The following is a 23,917-nucleotide window of genomic DNA, read 5'->3' as shown; positions in this document are numbered from 1 at the left end:
GAAGGAGAGGACAGAGTCTCCAGCTGTGCCAGGGGAGGTTTGGGCAGGATGTTAGGAAGCAATTCCTCCCAGAAAGAGAGATTGGCCCTTGGGATGTGCTGCCTGGGGAGGTGGTGGAGTCAGCGTCCCTGGAAGTGTTTAAAATAAGCCTGGATGAGGCACTTAGTGCCCTGGCTTAGTTGATGAGATGGTGTTGGGTGAGAGATTGGACTTTTCCGACCTGGTCAAGTCTGTGATTCTGTGAACTGTTACCTGAGCCTGAGCGAGAAGTACCTGTCCTTTTGAGAAGGACACCCAGATGAAGATTTGGACTTTGCTGTACCTCTCATCTAAAGATTGCTTCTAATTTGATATGTTTTGGGTGCAGGAGTTATGGTATGAAAGAAGGGATGGCCTGTGGCAGCTCAGGCTGGGTGCCTCCTGTTACTGCCACATAATCTCCACCTCCAGTGTCCCAAGTGTCCAACCCAGTAAGGTGGACACAGGAATCAGCCTATTTCTACCCATAAATCCTGTACCCTATCAATCCATCTGCAAAGTCCTTCTCTTCCTCTTTCTTCCCTCTCTGCTCCCATGGGAGATGCTCTCTTATCAGGTAATGGTGGGGGAGTACCTCAAAGCCTCTTGGCCTGTCTAGGCCTAATGCCAGGAGGAGAAGGGGGAGAGCAGTCTCAGACCTGGCCAGCCTGAGACCAGCCTAGCAGTGGGGGTAGGGGGGGTGGGAAGAAAGAGCCCTGGGGGTTTTGGGTATACCCTCAGGTGGGCAGAAGGGAAGTGTTGGTGGCCTTTGGGTGCAGTAAAAGAGACTCTGTATGCTTTAGGATATCTTTGCCACTAGCAGTTTTCTGTAAAACACTGATTGCTTCTCCATTTAAACTTTCCATCACTCTCCAATCCATTTGTGTGTGTCATTCTTTTGCCCCTCTTGGGGCAAGAGAGGATCTGTCTGGCTCTAAACCAAGACAAAAACCTTGAGGACACCTCTCATAGACTGAGGCAAAGAAGGCATCAAGCACCTCAGCCTTCTCCTCCTCCTCGGTGGCAATGTTCTCCCTCACATCCAGCAAGGGAGGAAGCTTCTCCTTGGCTCTCTTCTTGCTGACGGATTTGCAAACCCAACTTTTTATCATCTCTTCATCTTTTATTTTCTCCACATGGATCCTCAGCATCTTCCCAGCCTCCACTGGACTCTCTAGAGTACTTTCTTGTCTCTCTAGAACTGGGCAGGAGCCCAGAACTGGACCCAGGACTCCAGTTCTGTGGGTGCTGTTGGGCACTGAGGTTGTCACACCCCAGTCCCTAGGGTGGACAGGCGAAGAAGCTCAGCAGCAGCTGAAATCCTGAAGTGGGATGTTATGGAAGTGTCACAGTGAACACATCTGAGGGGTGAAACAACCTCTGCTGGGGTTACCATGCCATGAATTTGGCACTAGGAGCATCCAGCCTGGCTGGCAGTGGGTCAGAGAATACAGTCACAAAATCGTTTGGGTTGAAGAAGACCTTTCTGGTCTCATGGAATCCAGCCATTGACCCAGCACTGGCCCAGGACACCACCAAACCATGGCCCTCAGCACCACATCCCCGTGGCTTTGAAACCTCTCCAGAGGTGGGGTTCTCCCCCACTAGCCCTGGGCAACCTGTAGCAGGCTTTGACAAACCTCAAGGGGCAGAAATTGTTCCTCATGGCCAACCTCAGCCTCTCCTGGGGCAACTTGAGGCCATCTCCTCTTGTCCTATCCCTTGTTCCCTGGGAGAAGAGACCAAGCCCCACCTGGCTCCAAGCTCCTCTCAGGGAGCTGTAGAGAGCAATGAGGTCTCCCTTCAGCCTCCCCAGGCTCATCAACCCCAGCTCCCTCAGCTGCTCCTCCCCAGCCCTGTTCTCCAGACCCCTCCCCAGCTTCTTTGCCCTTCTCTGGCCCTGCTCCAGCCCTCAATGTCCTTCTGGCAGTGAGGGACCCAACCCTACCCCCAGGATTCCAGCTGTGCCTTGCCAAGTGCCCAGTGCCCAGCCCAGGGGGACAGTCAGTGGGACTGGGACTTTGAGCAGGGCCTGTGGTGACAGGACGAGAGGTGATGGTTTGAACTAACAGAGGGAGCTTCAGGCTGGGGATAGTGGTGAGAGCCTGTCCCAGGCTGCCCAGAGAGGTGGAGATGCTCCCTGGCTGCACCATGCCAGCCCAGGCTGGCCGCGGCTCTGAGCGGCCTGCAGCGGTTGGGGATGAAGCTGGTGACCGCCGCGGGTTGGACTGGACGACCCCGGAAGGTTCCTTCCCGCCCAAGCCGGTCCAGGCCTCTCTCTGAACTACGGCTCCCATCGTGCCCTGCGCGGCACCGGAAGTGACGTCGCCCGTAGCGCTGTGTCCATAGCAACGCCGCCGCCATGGGCCAGGATTACTACGCGGTGCTGGAGCTGGGCCGCGACGCCTCGCTGGCCGACATCAAAGCGGCGTGAGGGGCCTTGGCCTTCTCTGGGGGGAGCCCCTGGGCCGGGAGGGCCCCGGGAGGTGATGCTGTGGCTGGGAGAGGCTGCCCTTGGCCTTCCCCCTGTGCCCTACAACCGGGAAGGGTCTGGGAGAGGCTGCGAGGGAGCAGCGAGGGGGCAGGACACGCAGGACGCACTCTGGTGGGGAGGTGCCTGTGGGATGTGGGGTGATGGAGTGGTGTGGTTGGCGAGGAAGTGGGGAGCAGTGAGGGTTGGCAGCCTTCCCTCCCCAGAGTCCCTGAATCCCAGCATGGTCTGGTGGGAAGGGACCTCTGGAGCTCCCCCAGTCCAAGCCCCCCTGCTCCAGCAGGGCCCCCACAGCAGCTTGCCCAGGAGCACAGTGCCCAGGGGGGGTTGGAAGCTCTCCACACAAGGAGACTCCACAACCTCTCTGGGCAGCCTGCTCCAGGCCTCCAGCACCCTCACAACAAACAACTTTCTCCTCCTCTCCAGCTGCCACCTCCTGCCTTCCACTTTGTGCCCCTTGGGCTGTCCCTGGGCAGCACTCAGCAGATGCCAGCCCCAGGCTCTTGCCCCCCACAGCCCCTTGAGCTCTTGCTGAGCATTGCTCAGCTCCCCTCTGGGGCTGCTCTTCTGCAGGCTCTCAGCCCAGGGCTCTCAGCCTTTGCTGCTCCCAGAGCTGCTCCAGGCCCCTCAGCATCTCCCCAGCCTGCCCTGGCCTCTCTCCAGCACTTCTCAGTCTCTCTGGGGCTGGGCAGCCCAGACCTGGACTCAGCACTGCAGCTGTGGCCTGACTAGCTCAGAGTAGAGGGGGAGGAGAACCTCCTTGCAGATGCCATCAAGATTTAGCAGTGCCCTTGCTCTGCACAGGAGCAAGTCTAAACCAGAACCTTTCTCCACCCCAACCCTTGGCAGTGACTCTACCCTCCAGTGTGATCATGGCCAAGAGCAGCCACTCTGTGACCCTCAACTTCAGGCAGTCTCTTAGAGCCCAAGCTGAGAGGTCAGATCATGAGACAGAACAAGTTCTGGCCCAGCTCCAACCAGGACATCTCCTCTCCTCTTTGTAGCTACCGGAGGCTAGCCTTGAGGAACCATCCCTCCAAATGCAGAGAGCCCTGGGCACCACGGAGGTTCAGGCAGCTGGCAGAGGCCTACGATGTCCTCAGCGACCGTAAGTGGGCACGGCTCTCCTCTGGGCACGTGAGGAGCTGGGGGGCTGGACAAGGGAGAGAGCAAGCTTGGTGTGGGCAGAGCTTCTGTTGGGGCCTGAACCCCAGCTCCACTCTGAGATCCTCCAGGGGCTGCAGGTGGATATCTGCTCCATCACGGACCTCCAGGGGCTGCAGATGGATATCTGCTCCACCATGGACCTCCATAGGCTGCAGATGGATATCTGCTCCATCATGGACCTCCATAGGCTGCAGATGGATATCTGCTCCACCATGGACCTCCATAGGCTGCAGATGGATATCTGCTCCATGATGGACCTCCACAGGCTGCAGATGGATATCTGCTCCACCATGGACCTCCATAGGCTGCAGATGGATATCTGCTCCACCATGGACCTCCATAGGCTGCAGATGGATATCTGCTCCATCATGGACCTCCAGAGGCTGCAGATGGATATCTGCTCCACCATGGACCTCCATAGGCTGCAGATGGATATCTGCTCCACCATGGACCTCCATAGGCTGCAGATGGATATCTGCTCCACCATGGACCTCCAGGGGCTGCAGATGGATATCTGCTCCACCATGGACCTCCATAGGCTGCAGATGGATATCTGCTCCACCATGGACCTCCATAGGCTGCAGATGGATATCTGCTCCATCATGGACCTCCATAGGCTGCAGATGGATATCTGCTCCACCATGGACCTCCATAGGCTGCAGATGGATATCTGCTCCATGATGGACCTCCACAGGCTGCAGATGGATATCTGCTCCATCATGGACCTCCATAGGCTGCAGATGGATATCTGCTCCATCATGGACCTCCATAGGCTGCAGATGGATATCTGCTCCACCATGGACCTCCAGGGGCTGCAGATGGATATCTGCTCCACCATGGACCTCCATAGGCTGCAGATGGATATCTGCTCCATGATGGACCTCCACAGGCTGCAGATGGATATCTGCTCCATCATGGACCTCCATAGGCTGCAGATGGATATCTGCTCCATCATGGACCTCCATAGGCTGCAGATGGATATCTGCTCCACCATGGACCTCCATAGGCTGCAGATGGATATCTGCTCCATGATGGACCTCCATAGGCTGCAGATGGATATCTGCTCCACCATGGACCTCCATAGGCTGCAGATGGATATCTGCTCCATCATGGACCTCCAGGGGCTGCAGATGGATATCTGCTCCACCATGGACCTCCATAGGCTGCAGATGGATATCTGCTCCACCATGGACCTCCATAGGCTGCAGATGGATATCTGCTCCACCATGGACCTCCATAGGCTGCAGATGGATATCTGCTCCACCATGGACCTCCATAGGCTGCAGATGGATATCTGCTCCACCATGGACCTCCATAGGCTGCAGATGGATATCTGCTCCACCATGGACCTCCATAGGCTGCAGATGGATATCTGCTCCATCATGGACCTCCAGGGGCTGCAGATGGATATCTGCTCCATCATGGACCTCCATAGGCTGCAGATGGATATCTGCTCCACCATGGACCTCCATAGGCTGCAGATGGATATCTGCTCCACCATGGACCTCCATAGGCTGCAGGTGGATATCTGCTCCACCATGGACCTCCAGGGGCTGCAGATGGATATCTGCTCCATCATGGACCTCCATAGGCTGCAGATGGATATCTGCTCCACCATGGACCTCCATAGGCTGCAGATGGATATCTGCTCCACCATGGACCTCCATAGGCTGCAGATGGATATCTGCTCCATCATGGACCTCCATAGGCTGCAGATGGATATCTGCTCCACCATGGACCTCCATAGGCTGCAGATGGATATCTGCTCCACCATGGACCTCCAGGGGCTGCAGGTGGATATCTGCTCCACCATGGACCTCCATAGGCTGCAGATGGATATCTGCTCCACCATGGACCTCCATAGGCTGCAGATGGATATCTGCTCCACCATGGACCTCCATAGGCTGCAGATGGATATCTGCTCCACCATGGACCTCCATAGGCTGCAGATGGATATCTGCTCCACCATGGACCTCCAGGGGCTGCAGATGGATATCTGCTCCACCATGGACCTCCAGGGGCTGCAGATGGATATCTGCTCCACCATGGACCTCCATAGGCTGCAGATGGATATCTGCTCCACCATGGACCTCCATAGGCTGCAGATGGATATCTGCTCCACCATGGACCTCCATAGGCTGCAGATGGATATCTGCTCCACCATGGACCTCCAGGGGCTGCAGATGGATATCTGCTCCACCATGGACCTCCATAGGCTGCAGATGGATATCTGCTCCACCATGGACCTCCAGGGGCTGCAGATGGATATCTGCTCCACCATGGACCTCCATAGGCTGCAGATGGATATCTACTCCACCATGGACCTCCAGGGGCTGCAGATGGATATCTGCTCCATCATGGACCTCCATAGGCTGCAGATGGATATCTGCTCCACCATGGACCTCCATAGGCTGCAGATGGATATCTGCTCCATCATGGACCTCCATAGGCTGCAGATGGATATCTGCTCCACCATGGACCTCCATAGGCTGCAGATGGATATCTGCTCCATCATGGACCTCCATAGGCTGCAGATGGATATCTGCTCCACCATGGACCTCCATAGGCTGCAGGTGGATATCTGCTCCACCATGGACCTCCAGGGGCTGCAGATGGATATCTGCTCCACCATGGACCTCCAGGGGCTGCAGATGGATATCTGCTCCATCATGGACCTCCATAGGCTGCAGATGGATATCTGCTCCACCATGGACCTCCATAGGCTGCAGATGGATATCTGCTCCATCATGGACCTCCATAGGCTGCAGATGGATATCTGCTCCACCATGGACCTCCAGGGGCTGCAGATGGATATCTGCTCCATCATGGACCTCCATAGGCTGCAGATGGATATCTGCTCCACCATGGACCTCCATAGGCTGCAGATGGATATCTGCTCCACCATGGACCTCCAGGGGCTGCAGATGGATATCTGCTCCATGATGGACCTCCATAGGCTGCAGATGGATATCTGCTCCATCATGGACCTCCACAGGCTGCAGATGGATATCTGCTCCATGATGGACCTCCATAGGCTGCAGATGGATATCTGCTCCACCATGGACCTCCATAGGCTGCAGATGGATATCTGCTCCACCATGGACCTCCATAGGCTGCAGATGGATATCTGCTCCACCATGGACCTCCATAGGCTGCAGATGGATATCTGCTCCACCATGGACCTCCATAGGCTGCAGATGGATATCTGCTCCACCATGGACCTCCATAGGCTGCAGATGGATATCTGCTCCATGATGGACCTCCACAGGCTGCAGATGGATATCTGCTCCACCATGGACCTCCATAGGCTGCAGATGGATATCTGCTCCACCATGGACCTCCAGGGGCTGCAGATGGATATCTGCTCCACCATGGACCTCCAGGGGCTGCAGGTGGATATCTGCTCCACCATGGACCTCCAGGGGCTGCAGATGGATATCTGCTCCACCATGGACCTCCAGGGGCTGCAGACCACCATGGTCTTCTTCACCACTCACTTCTGGGGAAAGCTTTGCTCTGGCACCTGGAACACCTCCTCCTCCTCCTTCTCCACTGACCTTGGTCTCTTTCTCTCACATCTCACTGCTCTGCTGCTGTTCTTCCCCACAGTCCTTCTACCCTTCTTAAATACCTTGTCCCAGAGGTGCCACCACCATCACTGATGGCTTCAGCCTTGGCCAGTGCTGGGATCTGCCTTGCAGCCAGTGGCACTGGACCCATCAGCCACCTTGGGAAGCTTCTGGCACCTTCTCACAGAAGCCAGCCCTGTGTGTCCCCCCCAAGCTACCTAAACTTTGCCATGGAAACCCAACACAGCCTGGCTGAGAGCTCCCACCCCACCTCTTGATGTCCACAAGGTGATGGAGAACCTGGCTCTCCAACCTCCAGCCAAGCAGACCCTGGTTCTCAGGCTGGGGCTCAGCATTCCCAACTCCTCCTTTGGTTTTTTGTCTCCCTAAGCCATGAAGAGAGGCATCTATGACAAGTTTGGAGAAGAAGGGCTGAAAGGAGGCATCCCCTTGGAGCTTGCTGGTGACAACCCCTGGTCTGTTGGCTATGTGTTTCACAACAACCCTGACAAGGTCTTCAAGGAGTTCTTTGGTGGAGACAATCCCTTTGCAGGTAGGGGAGAGGAGCTCTGGGAGGTGGCCCAGGCCCCGTGGCCACCACCAGCTCTGAGGTTTAGGAGGTTGTTTTCCTGCTCAGCTACTCTGAGGTCCTTTTGTTGCTTCTGGTTCATGGTGTTTGGAGGTTGATGAGGACTTGGGTGGACAGGAGGCCTGAGGTGGTGTGTCCAGCCTGGCAGCTCTCCCCAGCCATCTGGTGTCAGCCTTTTCTAGGAGGTTTTCCTCCCAAACAAGAGCTTGGGGAACACAGGAGGATGCTAAAAGCACTGCTGGAGACAAACAGCTGGAGGGGGAGGTGGCCCCAGATGGGGTTTTGGTGGCATGTTTGGGGTGCTCAGCTCCCATGGGCCAGGCCTGCAGCCCCTGTTCCAGGAAGGATCTGGAGGGGCTGGAAGGTGTCCAGAGAAGGGCCAGGAGGAGGAGCAGAGGGCTGGAGCTGCTCTGCTCTGGAGACAGCCTGAGAGAGTTGGGGTTGTGCAGTCTGGAGAGGAGAAGGCTCCCAGGAGACCTTCTGGTGGCCTTGCAGGGTCTGAAGGGGGCTACAAGAAAGCTGGGGAGGGACTTTGGAGGGTGTCAGGGAGTGATAGGACTGGGGGGAGTGGAGCAAAACTAAAAGTGGGGAGATTCAGATTGGATGTTAGGAAGAAATTCTTCCCCATGAGGGTGGTGAGAGCCTGGCACAGGCTGCCCAGGGAGGTGGTGGAAGCCTCATCCCTGGAGGTTTTTGCAGCCAGGCTGGAGGTGGCTGTGAGCAACCTGCTGTGGTGTGAGGTGTCCCTGCCCATGGCAGGGGGTTGGAACTGGCTGAGCCTTCAGCTCCCTCCCAACCCTGACAGTTCCATGAGTCCATGGTAAGGAGACTGCATCTAAGGGGGGAACATTGGGCACTGAGGGTGGGGAGGCCCTCAGGTTGCCAGGGAGGTGGCAGAAGATGTTCCCCATCCATGAAGACAACCAAAGGGAGGCTGCTTGAGGCTCTGAGCAACCTTCTCCCCTTGATGATGTCTGCAGGGTGGGGGGTTGGTCCAGATAACCTTTGATGGTCCCAACACCTTCCATGAAACCCTGGGGGAGCTCCCAAGCTCAGCCCCAATCCCCTCTGTGCTTCCCAGGCTCAGCCCCAATCCCCTCTGTGCTTCCTCACTCAGAGTTCCTTGCTGAGGATGGCTCAGAGCTGTTCCTGCCCTTCGGGGGGCTGCGTGGCCGTGGGGCTGTGCAGCAGGAGCCTCCTGTGCTGAGGGAGCTCCACCTGGGCCTTGAGGACCTCTTCCATGGCTGCACCAAGAAGATTAAGATCTCCCGCAGGGTAGGGAGGGGGAGGGCAGCTTGGGGCTGGGCTCCCTCTTGGCATGGGATGGGTTGGAGCACAGCCTGCTCCTGCTCAGAGGGATCAGCAAATCCCAGCCCTGTGTCCTGCTCCTGCTCAGAGGGATCAGCAAATCCCAGCCCTGTGTCCTGCTCCTGCTCAGAGGGATCAGCAAATCCCAGCCCTGTGTCCTGCTCCTGCTCAGGGGGATCAGCAAATCCCAGCCCTGTGTCCTGCTCCTGCTCAGAGGGATCAGCAAATCCCAGCCCTGTGTCCTGCTCCTGCTCAGGGGGATCAGCAAATCCCAGCCCTGTGTCCTGCTCCTGCTCAGAGGGATCAGCAAATCCCAGCCCTGTGTCCTGCTCCTGCTCAGGGGGATCAGCAAATCCCAGCCCTGTGTCCTGCTCCTGCTCAGAGGGATCAGCAAATCCCAGCCCTGTGTCCTGCTCCTGCTCAGAGGGATCAGCAAATCCCAGCCCTGTGTCCTGCTCCTGCTCAGGGGGATCAGCAAATCCCAGCCCTGTGTCCTGCTCCTGCTCAGAGGGATCAGCAAATCCCAGCCCTGTGTCCTGCTCCTGCTCAGAGGGATCAGCAAATCCCAGCCCTGTGTCCTGCTCCTGCTCAGAGGGATCAGCAAATCCCAGCCCTGTGTCCTGCTCCTGCTCAGGGGGATCAGCAAATCCCAGCCCTGTGTCCCTGGAGAGGGATCTGAACCAAAGCTGGCACCAGCAGGATCCAAACTGTGTCCTTTCTCTGCTGGCTTGACAAAGGAACTCAGCAGGGACAGTGCTGGGGTCAGCAGTGGTGGCCTCTGGGTCACTGCCCCTGGGGCCACTTCTTTATTATCCTCAGCACTGAGCAGGGCAGGGCTGGAGGCTCCCTTGGGCAGCTTGCAGATGGCAGCAAGCTGGGGGGGAGCTGAGCTGCTGGAAGGGCAGGAGGGAGCTGGCCAGGCTGGAGCCATGGGGGAGATTCAACAAAGCCAAGGGCTGGCACCTGCCCCTGGGGCACAGCAAGCCCAGGAAGGCTCCAGGGGCTGGGAAGTGCCTGATGGGAAAGGCCCTGGGGGAGGTTGTTGGAGAGGAGCCAGGGGGTGCCCAGGGGGGCAAGGAGGGCAGCAGCAGCCTGGGCTGGAGCAGCAATGGTGTGGGCAGCAGGAGCAGGGCAGGGCTTGTGCCCCTGGGCTGGGCACTGGGGAGGCCACAGCTGCAGTGCTGGGGGCAGGGTTGGGCTCCTGAGTGCCAGAAGGAGCTTGAGGGCTGGGGCAGGGCCAGGGCAGGGCAAGGAAGCTGGGGAGGGCTGTGGGGAAGGAGGAGAAGGCTGTGGAGAAGTTGTGAGGAGCAGCTGAGGGCCCTGGGGGGGTTGAGGCTGCAGCAGAGGAGGCTGAGGGGAGACCTTGTGGCTCCCTGCAGCTCCCTGAGAGCAGCTTGCAGCCAGCTGGGGCTTGGTCTCTTCTCCCAGGGAACAAGCAGCAGGACAAGAGATGTCCTCAAGTTGCCCCATGGGGAGGTTGAGGTTGTCCCTGAGGAAAAATTTCTGCCCCTTCAGGAAACTCTCCAGGCCTGGCCCTCCCTGCCAGAAGGACATCGAGAGCTGGAGCAGGGCCAGAGAAGGGCAACACAGCTGGGGAGGGGTCTGGAGAGCAGGGCTGGGGAAGACCTGGGGGTGTTGAGAGTGGAGAAAAGAAGATTGAGAGGAGACTTTGTGGCTCCCTACAACTCCCTGAGAGGAGCTTGGAGCCACTTGGGGTTGGTCTTTCTCCCAGGAAGCAAGGGATAGGATGTGAGGACACAGCCTCAAGGTGCCCCAGGGGAGGTTGAGGTTGTCCCTGAGGAACAAATTTGTGCCCCTGGAAGGTTGTCCAGGCCTGGCCCAGGACAGAGGTGGAGTCCCCATCCCTGAAGGGGTTTCAGAGCCATGGAGCTGTGGTCCTGAGGGCCATGGTTTGATGGAGACCCTGGGCAGTGCTGAGGTCATGGTTGGACTCAAGGATCTTGGAGGTCTTCTCCATCCTTAATGATTCTGTCCTGGGCTGATCCCCAGCAGTGTGGGCAGCAGGGCCAGGGAGGGGATTCTGCCCCTCTGCTGGAGAGCAGCCCTGGGGAGACCTCCTGAGTGCTGGGGCAGCTCTGGAGGCCTCAGCACAGGCAGGGAGCTGCTGGAGCAGGGCCAGAGGAGGCCACAGCCATGCTGGGAGGGCTGAAAGGGCTCTGCTGGGATCCAGGCTGGCAGAGTTGGGGAAGTTGAGGCTGGAGGAGAGAAGGCTGCAGGGAGAGCTTCTGGTGGCCTTGCAGGGCTGGAAGGGGCTGAGAAGAAAGCTGGGGACAGAGTTCTGAGCAGGGCCTGTGGGGACAGGACCATGGGGGATGGTTTGGAACTCCAAGAGGGAGACTCAGACTGGAGAGGAAGGAGAAATGTTTGACCCTGAGGGTGGTGAGAGCCTGTCCCAGGGTGCCCAGAGAGGTGAGAGCTGCCCCAGGGCTGGCACCAGCCCAGCTCAGGCTGTTTGGGGCTCTGAGCAGCCTGGGGGGGTTGGGGCTGTCCCTGCTGGCTGCAGGGGGTTGGACTGGATGACCTTGGCAGGTCCCTTCCCCCCAACCCATTCCATGATTCTCTGACTCAACTCTTCTGCCCCCTCAGGTGATGAATGAGGATGGTCAGACCAGCACCATACGAGATAAGATCCTCACCATTGATGTGCAGCCAGGCTGGAGGCAGGGCACCAAGATCACCTTTGAGAGGGAAGGGGACCAGGTAACCACCATGGCATGAAGGGCTGGGCCAGGCTGCTCGAGCTCTGCTGGGATGACAGCTGCCTGAAGAACAGAGCTGAGGGTTGTGAGCAGTGGGGCAGGGTCTAGCTGGAGGCCTGGAGCTGGTGGTGTTGCCCAGGGGTCAGGATTGGGTCCAGTTTGGGTCAACATCTTCCTCAAGAGCCTGGATGAAGGCAGAGAGTGGAGCCTCAGCCAGGTTGCTGATGGGACCCAGCTGGGAGCAGTGGGGACAGCCCTGAGGCTGTGCTGGCAGCCAGGGAGCCCTGGGCAGGCTGAGAGCTGAGGGAGAGGAAGGTCCTGAAGGCCAAGCAGGGCAAGGGGAGGGTCCTGCCCCTGGGCAGGGACAACCTCCTGCAGCAGCACAGAGCAGGGGGGAGCTGCTGGGGAGCAGCTGCCAGGAGAAGGAGCTGGGGGTGCTGGGGGGCAAGGAGGGGACCAGCAGCCAGCAAGGTGCCCTGGGGGAGGCCAAGGAGGACAAAGGGGTCCTGGGGAGCATCAAGAAGAGTGTGGCCAGCAGCAGGTCAAGGGAGGTTCTTCCCCCTCTTTACTCTGCCCAAGCTGGGTCACAGCTGAGTCCTGTGTCCAGTTCTGGGCTCCCAAGTTCCACAGAAGTGCTGGAGAGAGGCCAGGGCAGGCTGGGGAGATGCTGAGGGGCCTGGAGCAGCTCTGGGAGCAGCAAAGGCTGAGAGCCCTGGGGCTGAGAGCCTGCAGAAGAGCAGCCCCAGAGGGGAGCTGAGCAATGCTCAGCAAGAGCTCAAGGGGCTGTGGGGGGCAAGAGCCTGGGGCTGGCATCTGCTGAGTGCTGCCCAGGGACAGCCCAAGGGGCACAAAGTGGAAGGCAGGAGGTGGCAGCTGGAGAGGAGGAGAAAGTTGTTTGGGGTGAGGGTGCTGGAGGCCTGGAGCAGGCTGCCCAGAGAGGTTGTGGAGTCTCCTTGTGTGGAGAGCTTCCAACCCCCCCTGGGCACTGTGCTCCTGGGGAGGCTGCTGTGGGGGCCCTGCTGGAGCAGGGGGCTTGGACTGGGGGAGCTCCAGAGGTCCCTTCCCACCCCTCCATGCTGGAATTCTGTGAAACCATTTCCAGGCCTCTGTATTATTTTTTTTCCCTTCCTTTTAGGGCCCAAACCTCATCCCAGCTGACATCACCTTCATTGTGCAAGAGAAGCAGCACCCAAGGTTCAAGAGAGTCAAGGACAACCTCATCTATGTTGCCACCATCCCCTTGGGAAAGGTGAGGAGCAGAGTGAGGAGCTGGAGCCAGCCCCACCTTGTCTTGCCCTCTGGGGCTGGAGATGCAGCTCCTGGCCCTGCTCCCTGCCTTGCAGGCCCTGGTTGGCTGCACAGTGGATGTGAGGACACTGGATGGGAGGCTCTTGAACATCCCCATCAATGACATCGTGGAGTAAGTCCCCATGGGGGGCTCAGGAGCTTGGGGTGGGTCCTTTCTGCAGGGCTTGGTGTGCCAAGGAGTTCAGTGAGTGCCTGGCAGGAACCTCCACACTCTGCTCTTCCTCCTTGGCACCTGACAGCCACATCCCCCTCCTGGCTGTGGGGCCCAAAGGCTCTGCCAGCAGGTTCAGGGCTGGGTAGGTTCAGCTTGGAAGAGGAAGAGGAAGAGGTTGCCCTGCAGGGAGTTCTTCTGCTGGTTTGGGGTCATGTAGCTGGGAGGAGATGCAGGGGGGGGGCTTGGTGCAGGTGGGTGGAGGACAGGAGAGAGATGAGGGCTGGGAGAAGGCCCCAAGGCTGGAAGAGGACAGGCCTCCAGCTGAAGCTGGTGGAGCAAACCTACCTTGAGAAGCTGCTTGGAAGCACACTGGGGGCTCAGCACCATGAACTCAGTGATGGATCATCCCCATGGCTCTTCTCAGCCTCTTCCTTTGCTTTTTGCAGCCCCAAGTACTGTAAAGTGGTGCCAGGGGAGGGGATGCCACTGCCCCAGGACCCCCAGCACAAGGGTGACCTCCTCATCTACTTCAACATCTGCTTTCCCAAGAGGCTCACCCCCCAGAAGAAAATGCTCTTGAAAAGGGTTCTCCTGTCCTAGGGGCACCACCACCTCCCTGCTCTCCTCCCACCAATAAAGCTCTGGAGGTAGCTTTGTGAGCAGGCAGAGCTTGTTCTGAGGGCTGGGGACCCTAAACCACAACCCCCTTGAGGTTGTTCCTCCTGGGATTTGGATCCACCAGGCCATCCAGAGGCTTCTCCAGAGCTGCCACCCCCCTCAGAGGGGCACAAGAAGGTGGTGGAGATTTCTCAGGGAGGTGGTTAGAGCTCAGCTGATGTGTGGGAAGGTGGTGAGGGAAGGCCCAAAACCATGCAAGAGAAGCCCTCAGGGCTTGCTCCAAGCCTCACTGCAGCTTTCTCCTGAGCCAAGGCCTGGGGACATGAAGAGGGTGGGCAGCAGCAGGTCACTCACTGTGCCAGCAGTGAGTCAGGTGCCACCAGGAGGGTGGTGGCAATGGCCATGGCCACCAGGCCCCATGGCCACTTCCCAGAGGCATTAAGGGTGGGGAGGGCATTCAAGATCAAGTCCAAACCTCACAACCTTCCAGGAGCTGAGCACCCAAACAAGGACCCAAAGCTGCTGGAGCTGTGGTGGAACTTCTGAGCCTGGATTATCTCAGGGCTGCAACCCAGGAGCTCCTTGCCCTGGAGGGATGCTCAGGGTGGAAATCAACCCCAGCCCTGGGGAGGAGGGTGCAGGAGAGGTGGGGCCCTGCCCCGGGCACTGCTCAAGAGGTTCAAGAGCTCCATGCAAGGTTTCATCTCCACAGGGCCTGGTTTCACCCCACCAGGGAACACCTCCTGTCTGTCTTCTCAGAGCTGGTGGAGCAGGAGAAGCCAGGAAGGAGGATGGAGGAGGGATAGTCCTGGGGATGGGGGACCCCAGAGCTGCTGGGAGGGGCAAGAGGCTCCCTGGGGCAGCCAGGGAGAGGGTGGGGGAGGTCTGCATGGCCTTGAAACCCCTTCAGGGATGGGGACTCCACCACTGCCCTGGCCAGCCTGGCACAGGCCTGGACAACCCTCAAGGAGCACAAATTTTTGCTCTGGGACAACCTCAGCCTGCCCTGGCACAACTTGAGATCATTCCTCTTGTCCTGTTCCCTGGGAGAAGAGACCAAGCCCCAGCTGGCTCCAAGCCTCATTTCAGGGAGCTGCAGAGAGCCACAAGGTCTCCCCTCAGCCTCCTCTGCTGCAGCCTCAACCCCCCCAGGGCCCTCAGCTGCTCCTCACAACTTCTCCACAGCCTTCTCCTCCTTCCCCACAGCCCTCCCCAGCTTCCTTGCCCTGCCCTGGCCCTGCCCCAGCCCTCAAGCTCCTTCTGGCACTCAGGAGCCCAACCCTGCCCCCAGCACTGCAGCTGTGGCCTCCCCAGTGCCCAGCCCAGGGGCACAAGCCCTGCCCTGCTCCTGCTGCCCACACCATTGCTGCTCCAGCCCAGGCTGCTGCTGCCCTCCTTGCCCCCCTGGGCACCCCCTGGCTCCTCTCCAGCCTCTGCCAACAACCCCCCCAGGGCCTTTCCCCCCAGGCACTTCCCAGCCCCTCTGCCCCCAGCCTGGAGCCTTCCTGGGGTGGCTGTGACCCCAGGGCAGGTGCCAGCCCTTGCCCTTGGTGCCCTCATCCCCTTGGCCTCCCCCATGGCTCCAGACCCCTCTGTAGCTGCCTCCTGCCCCTCCAGCAGCTCAGCTCCCCCCCAGCTTGCTGCCATCTCCAGGCTGCCTGAGGGAGCCTCCAGCCCTGCCCCAGCTCAGTGCTGAAGACATCCAAGGGCAGTGGTCCCCCCCTGAGCCCTGGGGACACCTCTGGTGCCCAGCCCCCACCTGGGGCTTATCTCCATTCCCCACCACTCCATCCCCACCCCCAGCTGGTTTTTCACTCAGCTGTGTCCACCTCTCCAAGCCAGAAAAATCACAGCACCCATCTCTGCTGGAATCCATCTCTGGTGGCCCCTGACCCTCTGGGAAGCTCCTGGACAAGCCCTGGTTTGGCTTTCCCAGTGGCATCTCCAGAGGACATCCCTTAAACCCCCTCCCCCCAAAAAAGGTGGGAAACCTCCAAGTGCTGCTTCTGTCAGACCCCATAGGGGTGGTTTATTGGGAAGCATCCCTAAGGAATACCAGGAATCACCACATCCCCCATCCCTCACCTCCATCCCACCTTGGTCTTCTTCTAGAGAACCTCCAACCACCAACTCCTCTCTGGAAACCTTCCTTCTGCCTCCTTCCTCCACAGACTTCTTCACTTCTCCTCCTCTGGGCAGGGGGGAGGTCCCCCCTGGGCTGGGTCCTCCTTGGCCATCACTTGCTCTTCCCACAGCTTGGTTAATTAATGTAATTAACTGCTGGCTCTCGTGGAGCTGATGAGCAGGAGCAGGGCCTGGGGGCTTGCTCAGGCTGGGGCAGGTCTGGCCAAGAGCAGGGCACGCTGGAGCTGCTCGTAGCAGATGAACATCACCACGTTCCAGCAGCCCAGGCGCAGGAAGGAGGGGAGGAAGCTGTGCCAACAGGAGCAGAGTTGGAGGGCAACCTGGCAGGGACACCCCTGGGCTGGTCCTCCCCCCCCCCCTCCTCTACCCACCCAAAAAAAGTCCCTGCTTGGGGCCTCAGTGGTGCTGGTACTCAGACTTTGGGACATTTAGAATCAGAGACCTTCAGAGGTGATCCAGTCCAACCCCCTGCAGCCAGCAGGGACAGCCCCAACCCCCCCAGGCTGCTCAGAGCCCCAGACAGCCTGAGCTGGGCTGGTGCCAGCCCTGGGGCAGCTCCCACCTCTGGGCACCCTGGGACCCTCAGGGTCAAACATTTCTCCCTTCTCTCCAGACTGAGTCTCCCTCTTGGAGTTCCAAACCATCCCCCATGGTCCTGTCCCCACAGGCCCTGCTCAGAACTCTGTCCCCAGCTTTCTTCTCAGCCCCTTCCAGCCCTGCAAGGCCACCAGAAGCTCTCCCTGGAGCCTTCTCTCCTCCAGCCTCAACTCCCCCAACTCTGCCAGCCTGGATCCCAGCAGAGCCCTTCCAGCCCTCCCAGCATGGCTGTGGCCTCCTCTGGCCCTGCTCCAGCAGCTCCCTGCCTGTGCTGAGGCCTCCAGAGCTGCCCCAGCACTCAGGAGGTCTCCCCAGGGCTGCTCTCCAGCCTGGATGGACCCCAGGGCTTGTCCCAACCCAGCTGTAGGACCTGGCCCATGGCCAGGGTCCCACTCCTCCAGCCTGCCCAAGACCCTCTGGATGGATCCTGAACCCTCAGTCATTTCACCTGCCCCACTCAGCTTAGTGCCACCTGTCCCACTCAGCTTGATGCCACCAGCCCCGCTCAGATTGGGGCCACCTGTCCCACTCAGCTTAGTACCACCTGCCCCACTTAGCTCAGTGCCACCTGCTCCACTCAGTGCCACCAGCCCAACTCATCTTGGTGCCACCAGTACCACTCAGCTTGGTGCCACCAGTACCACTCAGCTTGGTGCCACCTTCCCCACTCAGCCTGGTGCCACCTGCCCCACTCAGCTTGGTGCCCCCTCTCCACTCATCTCAGTACCACCTGCCTCACTCAGTGCCCCCTCCCCACTCATCTCAGTGCCTCCTTTCTCCTCTAGGTGCCCCCTTCCCCCCCCCCTTGCCGCTGCCGCTTTCCTCTCTCTGGGCTGGGAGCTGCCGCAGTGCTGCCTGTGCCCGCTGGGGGGCGCTGGCGCCGCGCAGGTCGCCCCCAGACTCACCCCTTGTAGAGCCCCGGGAGCCCATCCTGCCTGAGCAGCGCCAGCAGGCAGCTGAGGACGTTGCGGTACTGCCCGGGGCCGGCGTTCATGTACCGAGTCTTGACCACATCCACCGGCGACGCCACCACCGTGGCGCAGAACCCGGCCCCGAAGGCGGCCACGAAGTGGCAGGGGATGTTGTCTGCAGGGCAGAGAGAGCCAGGAGGGAAGGGATGACCTGCTGGAGAGCTGTGCCCAAGCCAACCTCAAGAGGTTCAACCAGACCCAAGGGCAAGGTCCTGCAGCTGGCTCAGGGCAATGCCAGGCACTGAGAGAGGCTGGGCAGGGACTGGCTGGAGAGCAACCCTGAAGGAAAGGCCTTGGGGGTGCTGGGGGAGGAGAAGCTCAGCAGGAGCCAGCAGGGAGCACTTGCAGCCCAGAGAGCCAAGCAGAGCCTGGGCTGCAGCAGGAGAAGTGTGGCCAGCAGGGCCAGGGAGGGGATTCTCCCCCTCTGCTCCACTCTGCTCAGACCACACCTGGAGCTCTATGTCCAGGTCTGGAGCCTCTGTTCCAGGAAGGATCTGGAGGTGCTGGAAGGTGTCCAGAGAAGGGCCACGAGGATGAGCAGAGGGCTGGAGCTGCTCTGCTCTGGAGACAGCCTGAGAGAGTTGGGGTTGTGCAGTCTGGAGAGGAGAAGGCTCCCAGGAGACCTTCTTGTGGCCTTCAGGATCTGAAGGGGGCTCCAAGAAAGCTGGGGAGGGACTTTGGAGGGTGTCAGGAAGGGATAGGACTGGGGGGGGAATGGAGCAAAACTAGAAATGGGGAGATTCAGATTGGATGTTAGGAAGAAGTTCTTCCCCAGGAGGGTGGTGAGAGCCTGGCACAGGTTGCCCAGGGAGGTGGTGGAAGCTTCATCCCTGGAGGTTTTTGCAGCCAGGCTGGAGGTGGCTGTGAGCAACCTGCTGTGGTGTGAGGTGTCCCTGCCCATGGCAGGGGGGTTGGGACTGGCTGAGCCTTGAGCTCCCTCCCAACCCTGACAATTCTATGACTCTAAGGCTGGGTGAGTGTGTCAGGGGTGGGCCCAGGGGGTGCCTCCTGCCCCCCTTTGGCTGGGTCCTCACCTGCCATCAGGTGGCCCTGCAGCAGGGCATCCTTAAGCAGGTCGTAGGTGACCATCTCCCCGCAGTTGACGATGGCATTGCGAGCGATGTTGGGCAGGGACCCTGTGCAGCAGGGGGGTGGCATCAGGGGGGATGGCAGCAAAGGGTGGTGGTCACAGCCCCTCCTTGCAGCATCCTGCATGTGTGCCCCCTCCCTGCTGTCCCTGTCCCCAGCCTCCTTTCATTTCTCTCCTCATCTCCATCCTTGTCCCAGCCTACATCCCCGTCTGCATTGTCCCTAATCCCATTCCCATCCCCATGCTCATCCCATCGTTGTCCCCATCCCCCTTCCCAGTCCCACTCCCATCCCCGCACTCATCCCTTTCCCTGTCTGTATCCCCATTCCCATCCCATCATAGCCCTGTCCCTATCCCCATGCTCATCCCATCCCTGTCCCCATTGCCAATCCCATTCTCATCCTCATTCCCATCCCTACAGTCATTCCTGTTCCCATCCCCAATCCCAGTTCTGTTCCCCATCCCATCAGAACCCTGTGCACATCCCCATCCCATCCCTGACCCTGTCCCCATTGCCAATCCCATTCTCATCCTCATTCCTATCCCCACACTCATCCCTCTTCCCATCCCCATTCCCAATCCTGTTCCCCATCCCATCACACCCGTCTCCATCCCCATGCTCATGCCACCCGTCCCTGTCTCCATTCCCAATCCCATCACAACTCTGTCCTCATCCCCACGCGCATCCCTTCCCCGTCCCCGTTCCCAGTCCCATTCTCATCCTCGTTCCCCCCCCCCAGCGCCCATTCCCACCTCTCCAGAGCCCCCGGATCCCCTCCTCCCTGGCGATGGTCCTGTAGGCGTCCCAGGTGCCGCTGTAGCGGAGAGCGGCGTGGGGCCTGGCGGCGCTGGCCTGGAACCGAACCTTCACCACGTCGGTCGGCTGGGCGCAGGCCACCGCCACGGCGCCGGTGGTGCAGCCTGCCAGCAGCCGTGTGCCCAGCCCCGAGCCTGCGGGCGGCACCAACACACTGGCACCCACGGAGCGCACCGCGGGCACCGCACATGGGAACCCCCAGAGCGCACCACGGGGGCTGCACAGGGGAACCCCCAGAGCACACCTCAGGGGCTGCACAGGAGAACCCCCAGAGCACACCTTGGGGGTCACACATGGGAACCCCCAGAGCACACCTTGGGGGCTGCACATGGGAACCCCCAGAGCACACCTTGGGGGGTCACACATGGGAACCCCCAGAGCACACCTCAGGGGCTGCACATGGGGAGCCCTGAGCTTGTGGGGAGCTCTGTGGGCATCTCCTGTGGGAATGTTTTCTGGGCATCCCTTGTGGGCATCTCTCATGGGAGCCCCTGGTCTCATATGGGGATCTCTTGTGGAGAACTCTGTGGGCACCCCTGGGCTTTTTGGGCTCTTTTGTGGACATCTCTTGTGGGGACCTCTGGGCTTGTGAGCATCTCTTGTGGGGATCTCTTATGGGCATCTTGCTGAGTTCTTCACTCTGGGGTTGAGTTCTTCATCCCCAAGGTGGATTCTTCAACCCTGGGGTTGAGTTGTTCAACCCTGGAGTGAGTTCTTCCACCTCAAGGTTGAGTTCTTCCACCTCAAGGTTGAGTTCTTTCACCTCAAGGTTGAGTTCTTCACCCTGGGGTGAGTTTTTCAACCCCAAGTTTGAGTTCTTCCCCCTGGGGTGGATTCCTCACCCCTAGGGGTTGAGTTGTTCACTCCGAGGTGACTTCTTCACCCCAGGACTGCGTCATCCCCCTGCCCCGGGGGATTGGGCTGTGCCTCCTGCTCCGGGAGCAGGTAGCAGAGGGTGGGCACACCAAGGGCCGGGGGTGTTCCCCTCCTCCCTCCCAGGCTGGCCACTCACTCTCAGCCCCCTTGGGGGTGTAGAGCTGCTTCACGGAGTCGTAGAGGCCAATGCGGATGGAGGCGAAGCTCATCTGGCGCTGCAGCCCTGCCGCCAGTCCCCGGTAGAGGCTGCGAGGACCCTCGGTCCTCACCATGGTGCTCAGCGTCCCCCACACCCCTCGGTACTCCACGGCGTTGGGGGCCCGGGGGTGCCGCACCTCCCCTTGGATCTGGGCGGGGGGAACAGCAACCACCCTCACCCCTTGCCTTCTGCCTGCCCCCCGCTACCCGCGGGGCTTGGGGGAGGAGGCTGGAGGGGGCTGGAAGGGGCTAGAAGGGGGCCGAAAGGAGCTGGAGAGGGCTGGAAGGGGGGTGGAAGGGGCTGGAGGGGACTGGAAGGGGGCTGGAAGGAGAGGGGACTGGAAGGGGCTAGAGGGGGCTGGAAGGAGATGGAGGGGGCTGGAAGGGGGCTGGAAGGGGCTGAAGGGGGCTGGAGGGGGCTGGAAGGGGCTAGAGGGGGCTGGAAAGAGTTGGAGGGGCCTGGAAGGAGGCTGGAAGGAGCCTGGAGGGGGCTGGAAGGGGCTGGAGGGGACTGGAAGGGGGCTGGAAGGAGAGGGGACTGGAAGGGGCTAGAGGGGGCTGGAAGGAGATGGAGGGGGCTGGAAGGGGACTGGAAGGGGCTAGAGGGGGCTGGAAGGAGATGGAGGGGGCTGGAAGGGGGCTGGAAGGGGCTGAAGGGGGCTGGAGGGGGCTGGAAGGGGCTAGAGGGGGCTGGAAAGAGATGGAGGGGCCTGGAAGGAGGCTGGAAGGAGCCTGGAGGGGGCTGGAAGGGGCTGGAGGGGACTGGAAGGGGGCTGGAAGGAGAGGGGACTGGAAGGGGCTAGAGGGGGCTGGAAGGAGAAGGAGGGGGCTGGAAGGAGATGGAGGGGGCTGGAAGGGGACTGGAAGGGGCTGAAGGGGGCTGGAAGGGGCTGAAGGGGGCTGGAGGGGGCTGGAAGGGGCCAGAGGGGGCTGGAAAGAGATGGAGGGGACTGGAAGGAGACTGGAAGGAGGCTGGAAGGAGCCTGGAGGGGGCTGGAGGGGGCTGGAAGGGGCTAGAGGAGGCTGGAAGGAGATGGAGGGGACTGGAAGGAGGCTGGAAGGGGCTGAAGGGGGCTGGAGGGGGCTGGAAGCGGCGGGAGTGGGCTGGGGCGGGGGCTGGGGTCGTTACCTGCAGCCGCACTTTGGCCGTGTCCAGGGGGAAGGTGCAGAGGTCTGCGATGCAGGCAGCGGTGCCGGCGCTGAGGAACTTCACGGCGGTCGGGGGGGGCACCTCGGGGGGCTTCAGACCCACCATGGTGGGGGAGGGGCTGGCAGGGAAGGGGAGGGGGATTGTAAGGGGGGTGCCGCGTCAGGTGGGGGGGTCTGGGGTGGGGGTGGAGGTGCCCCTGTGCCATGGGGGGAGGATGGAGGTGTCCATATTCCATGGGGGGCATGGAGGTGCCCAGGTGTCCCGGAGGGGGCTTGCAGGCTGTGGACCACCCCCAAAGCCCAATCCTGCCTCATTTCTCCACCTGCCCCCCTGGGGACACTGAGGCACGGAGGTTTCCTTGCTCAGCCTGGGTCTGGGCTGAGATGCCCCGGGCCCACCCCCCTACCCCCCCGGGCCGGGAGGGGGTTTGCCCAGCGACAGCTTCTGCCCAGGGCTTCCTCAGCAGCTCACCTCGGGGACCTCCAGCACCACCTTCAGCTCCTCCTCCCCGCAGCCATCCCCCTGAGCTCCAGCTCCTTGCAGCCTCCCTATATAGCCCCCGGGAGGACATTCCAGGGGCTGCAGGCGTCGGGTGACAGCCAAGCCCCAGCTCCCCTGGTGGCATTTGTGCCACCTGTGACGAGTTGGCTGAGGTTCAGCCCTCAGCCCCCCCCGACAAAGCTCAGCCATGGAGGTGGGGGAGTGGGGAGGGGTCCTGCCCAGACCCCCAGAGCGAAGCTGCAGCCAACAGCATGGTCCTGACCCAGCTGGTGGGGCAGAGAGATCCAACCTCAGGAGGTTCAAACAGCCCCAAGAGCAAGGTCCTGCAGCTGGGTCAGGGCAATCCCAAGCACTGCTATAGGCTGGGCAGGGCCTGGCTGGAGAGCAGCCCTGAAGGAAAGGCCTTGGGGGTGCTGGGGGAGGAGAAGCTCAGCAGGAGCCAGCAGGGAGCACTTGCAGCCCAGAGAGCCAAGCAGAGCCTGGGCTGCAGCAGGAGAAGTGTGGCCAGCAGGGCCAGGGAGGGGATTCTCCCCCTCTGCTCCACTCTGCTCAGACCACAGCTGGAGCTCTGGGTCCAGTTCTGGAGCCTCTGTTCCAGGAAGGATCTGGAGGTGCTGGAAGGTGTCCAGAGAAGGGCCAGGAGGATGAGCAGAGGGCTGGAGCTGCTCTGCTCTGGAGACAGCCTGAGAGAGTTGGGGTTGTGCAGCCTGGAGAGGAGAAGGCTCCCAGGAGACCTTCTTGTGGCCTTCCAGGATCTGAAGAGGGCTCCAGGCAAGCTGGGGAGGGACTTTGGAGGGTGTCAGGGAGTGATAGGACTGGGGGGGGGTGGGGGGGTGGAGCAAAACTAAAAGTGGATTGAGATTGGATGTTAGGAAGAAGTTGTTCCCCATGAGGGTGGTGAGAGCCTGGAATGGGTTGCCCAGGGAGGTGGTGGAAGCCTCATCCCTGGAGGTGTTTGCAGCCAGGCTGGAGGTGGCTGTGAGCAACCTGCTGTGGTGTGAGGTGTCCCTGCCCATGGCAGGGGGGTTGGCACTGGCTGAGCCTTGAGCTCCCTCCCAACCCTGACAGTTCTGTGATTCTATGGTGGGCACTGGGACCTGAGGGAGGGGGCAGTAATTTGGGGTTTAAGCCAAATAGGCCTTGGGAAGGACAAGATGCTGAAGATCCTTCCCCAAGGCTCTCAACTTGAGTGCTTTGGAGGGAGAGCAGCACCAAGCAGAGCAGGTCTGGACCTCCTTTACCCCTTGGCCTGGACCATGCAGCCAGAATCCATGCCAGGAAGCTGGGGAGATGTCCTCTGAGTGGTGGCAGCAGAGGAGTGTGAGGCTTGGAAGAGACCTCTAGGATGATGGAGCCCAACCAGCAGCCCAGCACCACCTTGGCCATCAACACATGGCCCCAGCTGCCATCTCCATGTGGCTCCTGCACACCTCCAGGGATGGGGACTCCACCAGCTCCCTGGGGTGGGGTCAGAGGGGGGAAGCCTTGGGAGCTGTGTGAGAGGCTCTGAGCTGCTTCCACACCACAAAGCCATTTTTTGCTCCACTGCTGAAGGCTCTGAGGTGCCTGAAGCTCACCTGGAGCTGTCCTCCTCTCTGCTCTGCTGCTCTTCTCCTCCTGCTGGCCCCAG

At 60.3% G+C, this 23,917-nt stretch overlaps 2 protein-coding genes across 4 annotated transcripts; one reads left to right on the top strand and one right to left on the bottom strand.

Annotated features, from left to right (window-relative positions):
- Positions 1–2,377: 2,377 nt before the first annotated feature.
- DNAJB13 (DnaJ heat shock protein family (Hsp40) member B13) lies at positions 2,378–13,924 on the top strand. The gene is made up of 8 exons (XM_054381193.1): positions 2,378–2,448; positions 3,514–3,617; positions 7,637–7,798; positions 8,952–9,109; positions 11,750–11,863; positions 12,998–13,111; positions 13,206–13,282; positions 13,771–13,924. Exons 1-8 carry the CDS (start codon positions 2,381–2,383, stop codon positions 13,922–13,924), a joined length of 951 nt encoding a protein of 316 aa, XP_054237168.1. The 5' UTR covers positions 2,378–2,380.
- Positions 13,925–15,951: 2,027 nt separating this feature from the next.
- On the bottom strand, positions 15,952–21,891 carry LOC128967969 (mitochondrial uncoupling protein 3-like). Of its 3 annotated transcripts, XM_054382286.1 has the most exons (6): positions 21,766–21,891; positions 20,575–20,785; positions 19,499–19,696; positions 18,690–18,791; positions 17,590–17,770; positions 15,952–16,375 (listed from the first exon to the last, which is right to left on the bottom strand). In XM_054382286.1, exons 1-6 carry the CDS (start codon positions 21,889–21,891, stop codon positions 16,270–16,272), a joined length of 924 nt encoding a protein of 307 aa, XP_054238261.1. In that variant the 3' UTR covers positions 15,952–16,269. The 3 variants fall into 3 exon arrangements, with proteins under 3 accessions (XP_054238261.1, XP_054238269.1, XP_054238277.1); XM_054382294.1 differs by lacking the exon at positions 18,690–18,791; XM_054382302.1 differs by lacking the exon at positions 19,499–19,696.
- Between the last annotated feature and the right edge of the window lie 2,026 nt (positions 21,892–23,917).

Source organism: Indicator indicator, chromosome 1 (genome assembly GCF_027791375.1).
Source record: "Indicator indicator isolate 239-I01 chromosome 1, UM_Iind_1.1, whole genome shotgun sequence".
NCBI lineage: Eukaryota > Metazoa > Chordata > Aves > Piciformes > Indicatoridae > Indicator > Indicator indicator.
This window is presented reverse-complemented; position numbering and strand designations above follow the sequence as displayed.

What these genes read in the sequence shown, in the direction of transcription:
- DNAJB13 (XM_054381193.1), top strand. Translation starts at nt 2,381, where the DNA reads ATGGGCCAGGATTACTACGCGGTGCTGGAGCTGGGCCGCGACGCCTCG. An exon ending in TGGAGACAATCCCTTTGCAG is followed by an intron (nt 7,799 to 8,951) that starts GTAGGGGAGAGG and finishes TTCCTCACTCAG; the next exon opens with AGTTCCTTGCTGAGGATGGC. An exon ending in TTGAGAGGGAAGGGGACCAG is followed by an intron (nt 11,864 to 12,997) that starts GTAACCACCATG and finishes CCTTCCTTTTAG; the next exon opens with GGCCCAAACCTCATCCCAGC.
- LOC128967969 (XM_054382286.1), bottom strand. Translation starts at nt 21,891, where the DNA reads ATGGTGGGTCTGAAGCCCCCCGAGGTGCCCCCCCCGACCGCCGTGAAG. An exon ending in CGGCCAAAGTGCGGCTGCAG is followed by an intron (nt 20,786 to 21,765) that starts GTAACGACCCCA and finishes CCCCCCGCCCAG; the next exon opens with ATCCAAGGGGAGGTGCGGCA. An exon ending in GATCCGGGGGCTCTGGAGAG is followed by an intron (nt 18,792 to 19,498) that starts GTGGGAATGGGC and finishes CCTGCTGCACAG; the next exon opens with GGTCCCTGCCCAACATCGCT.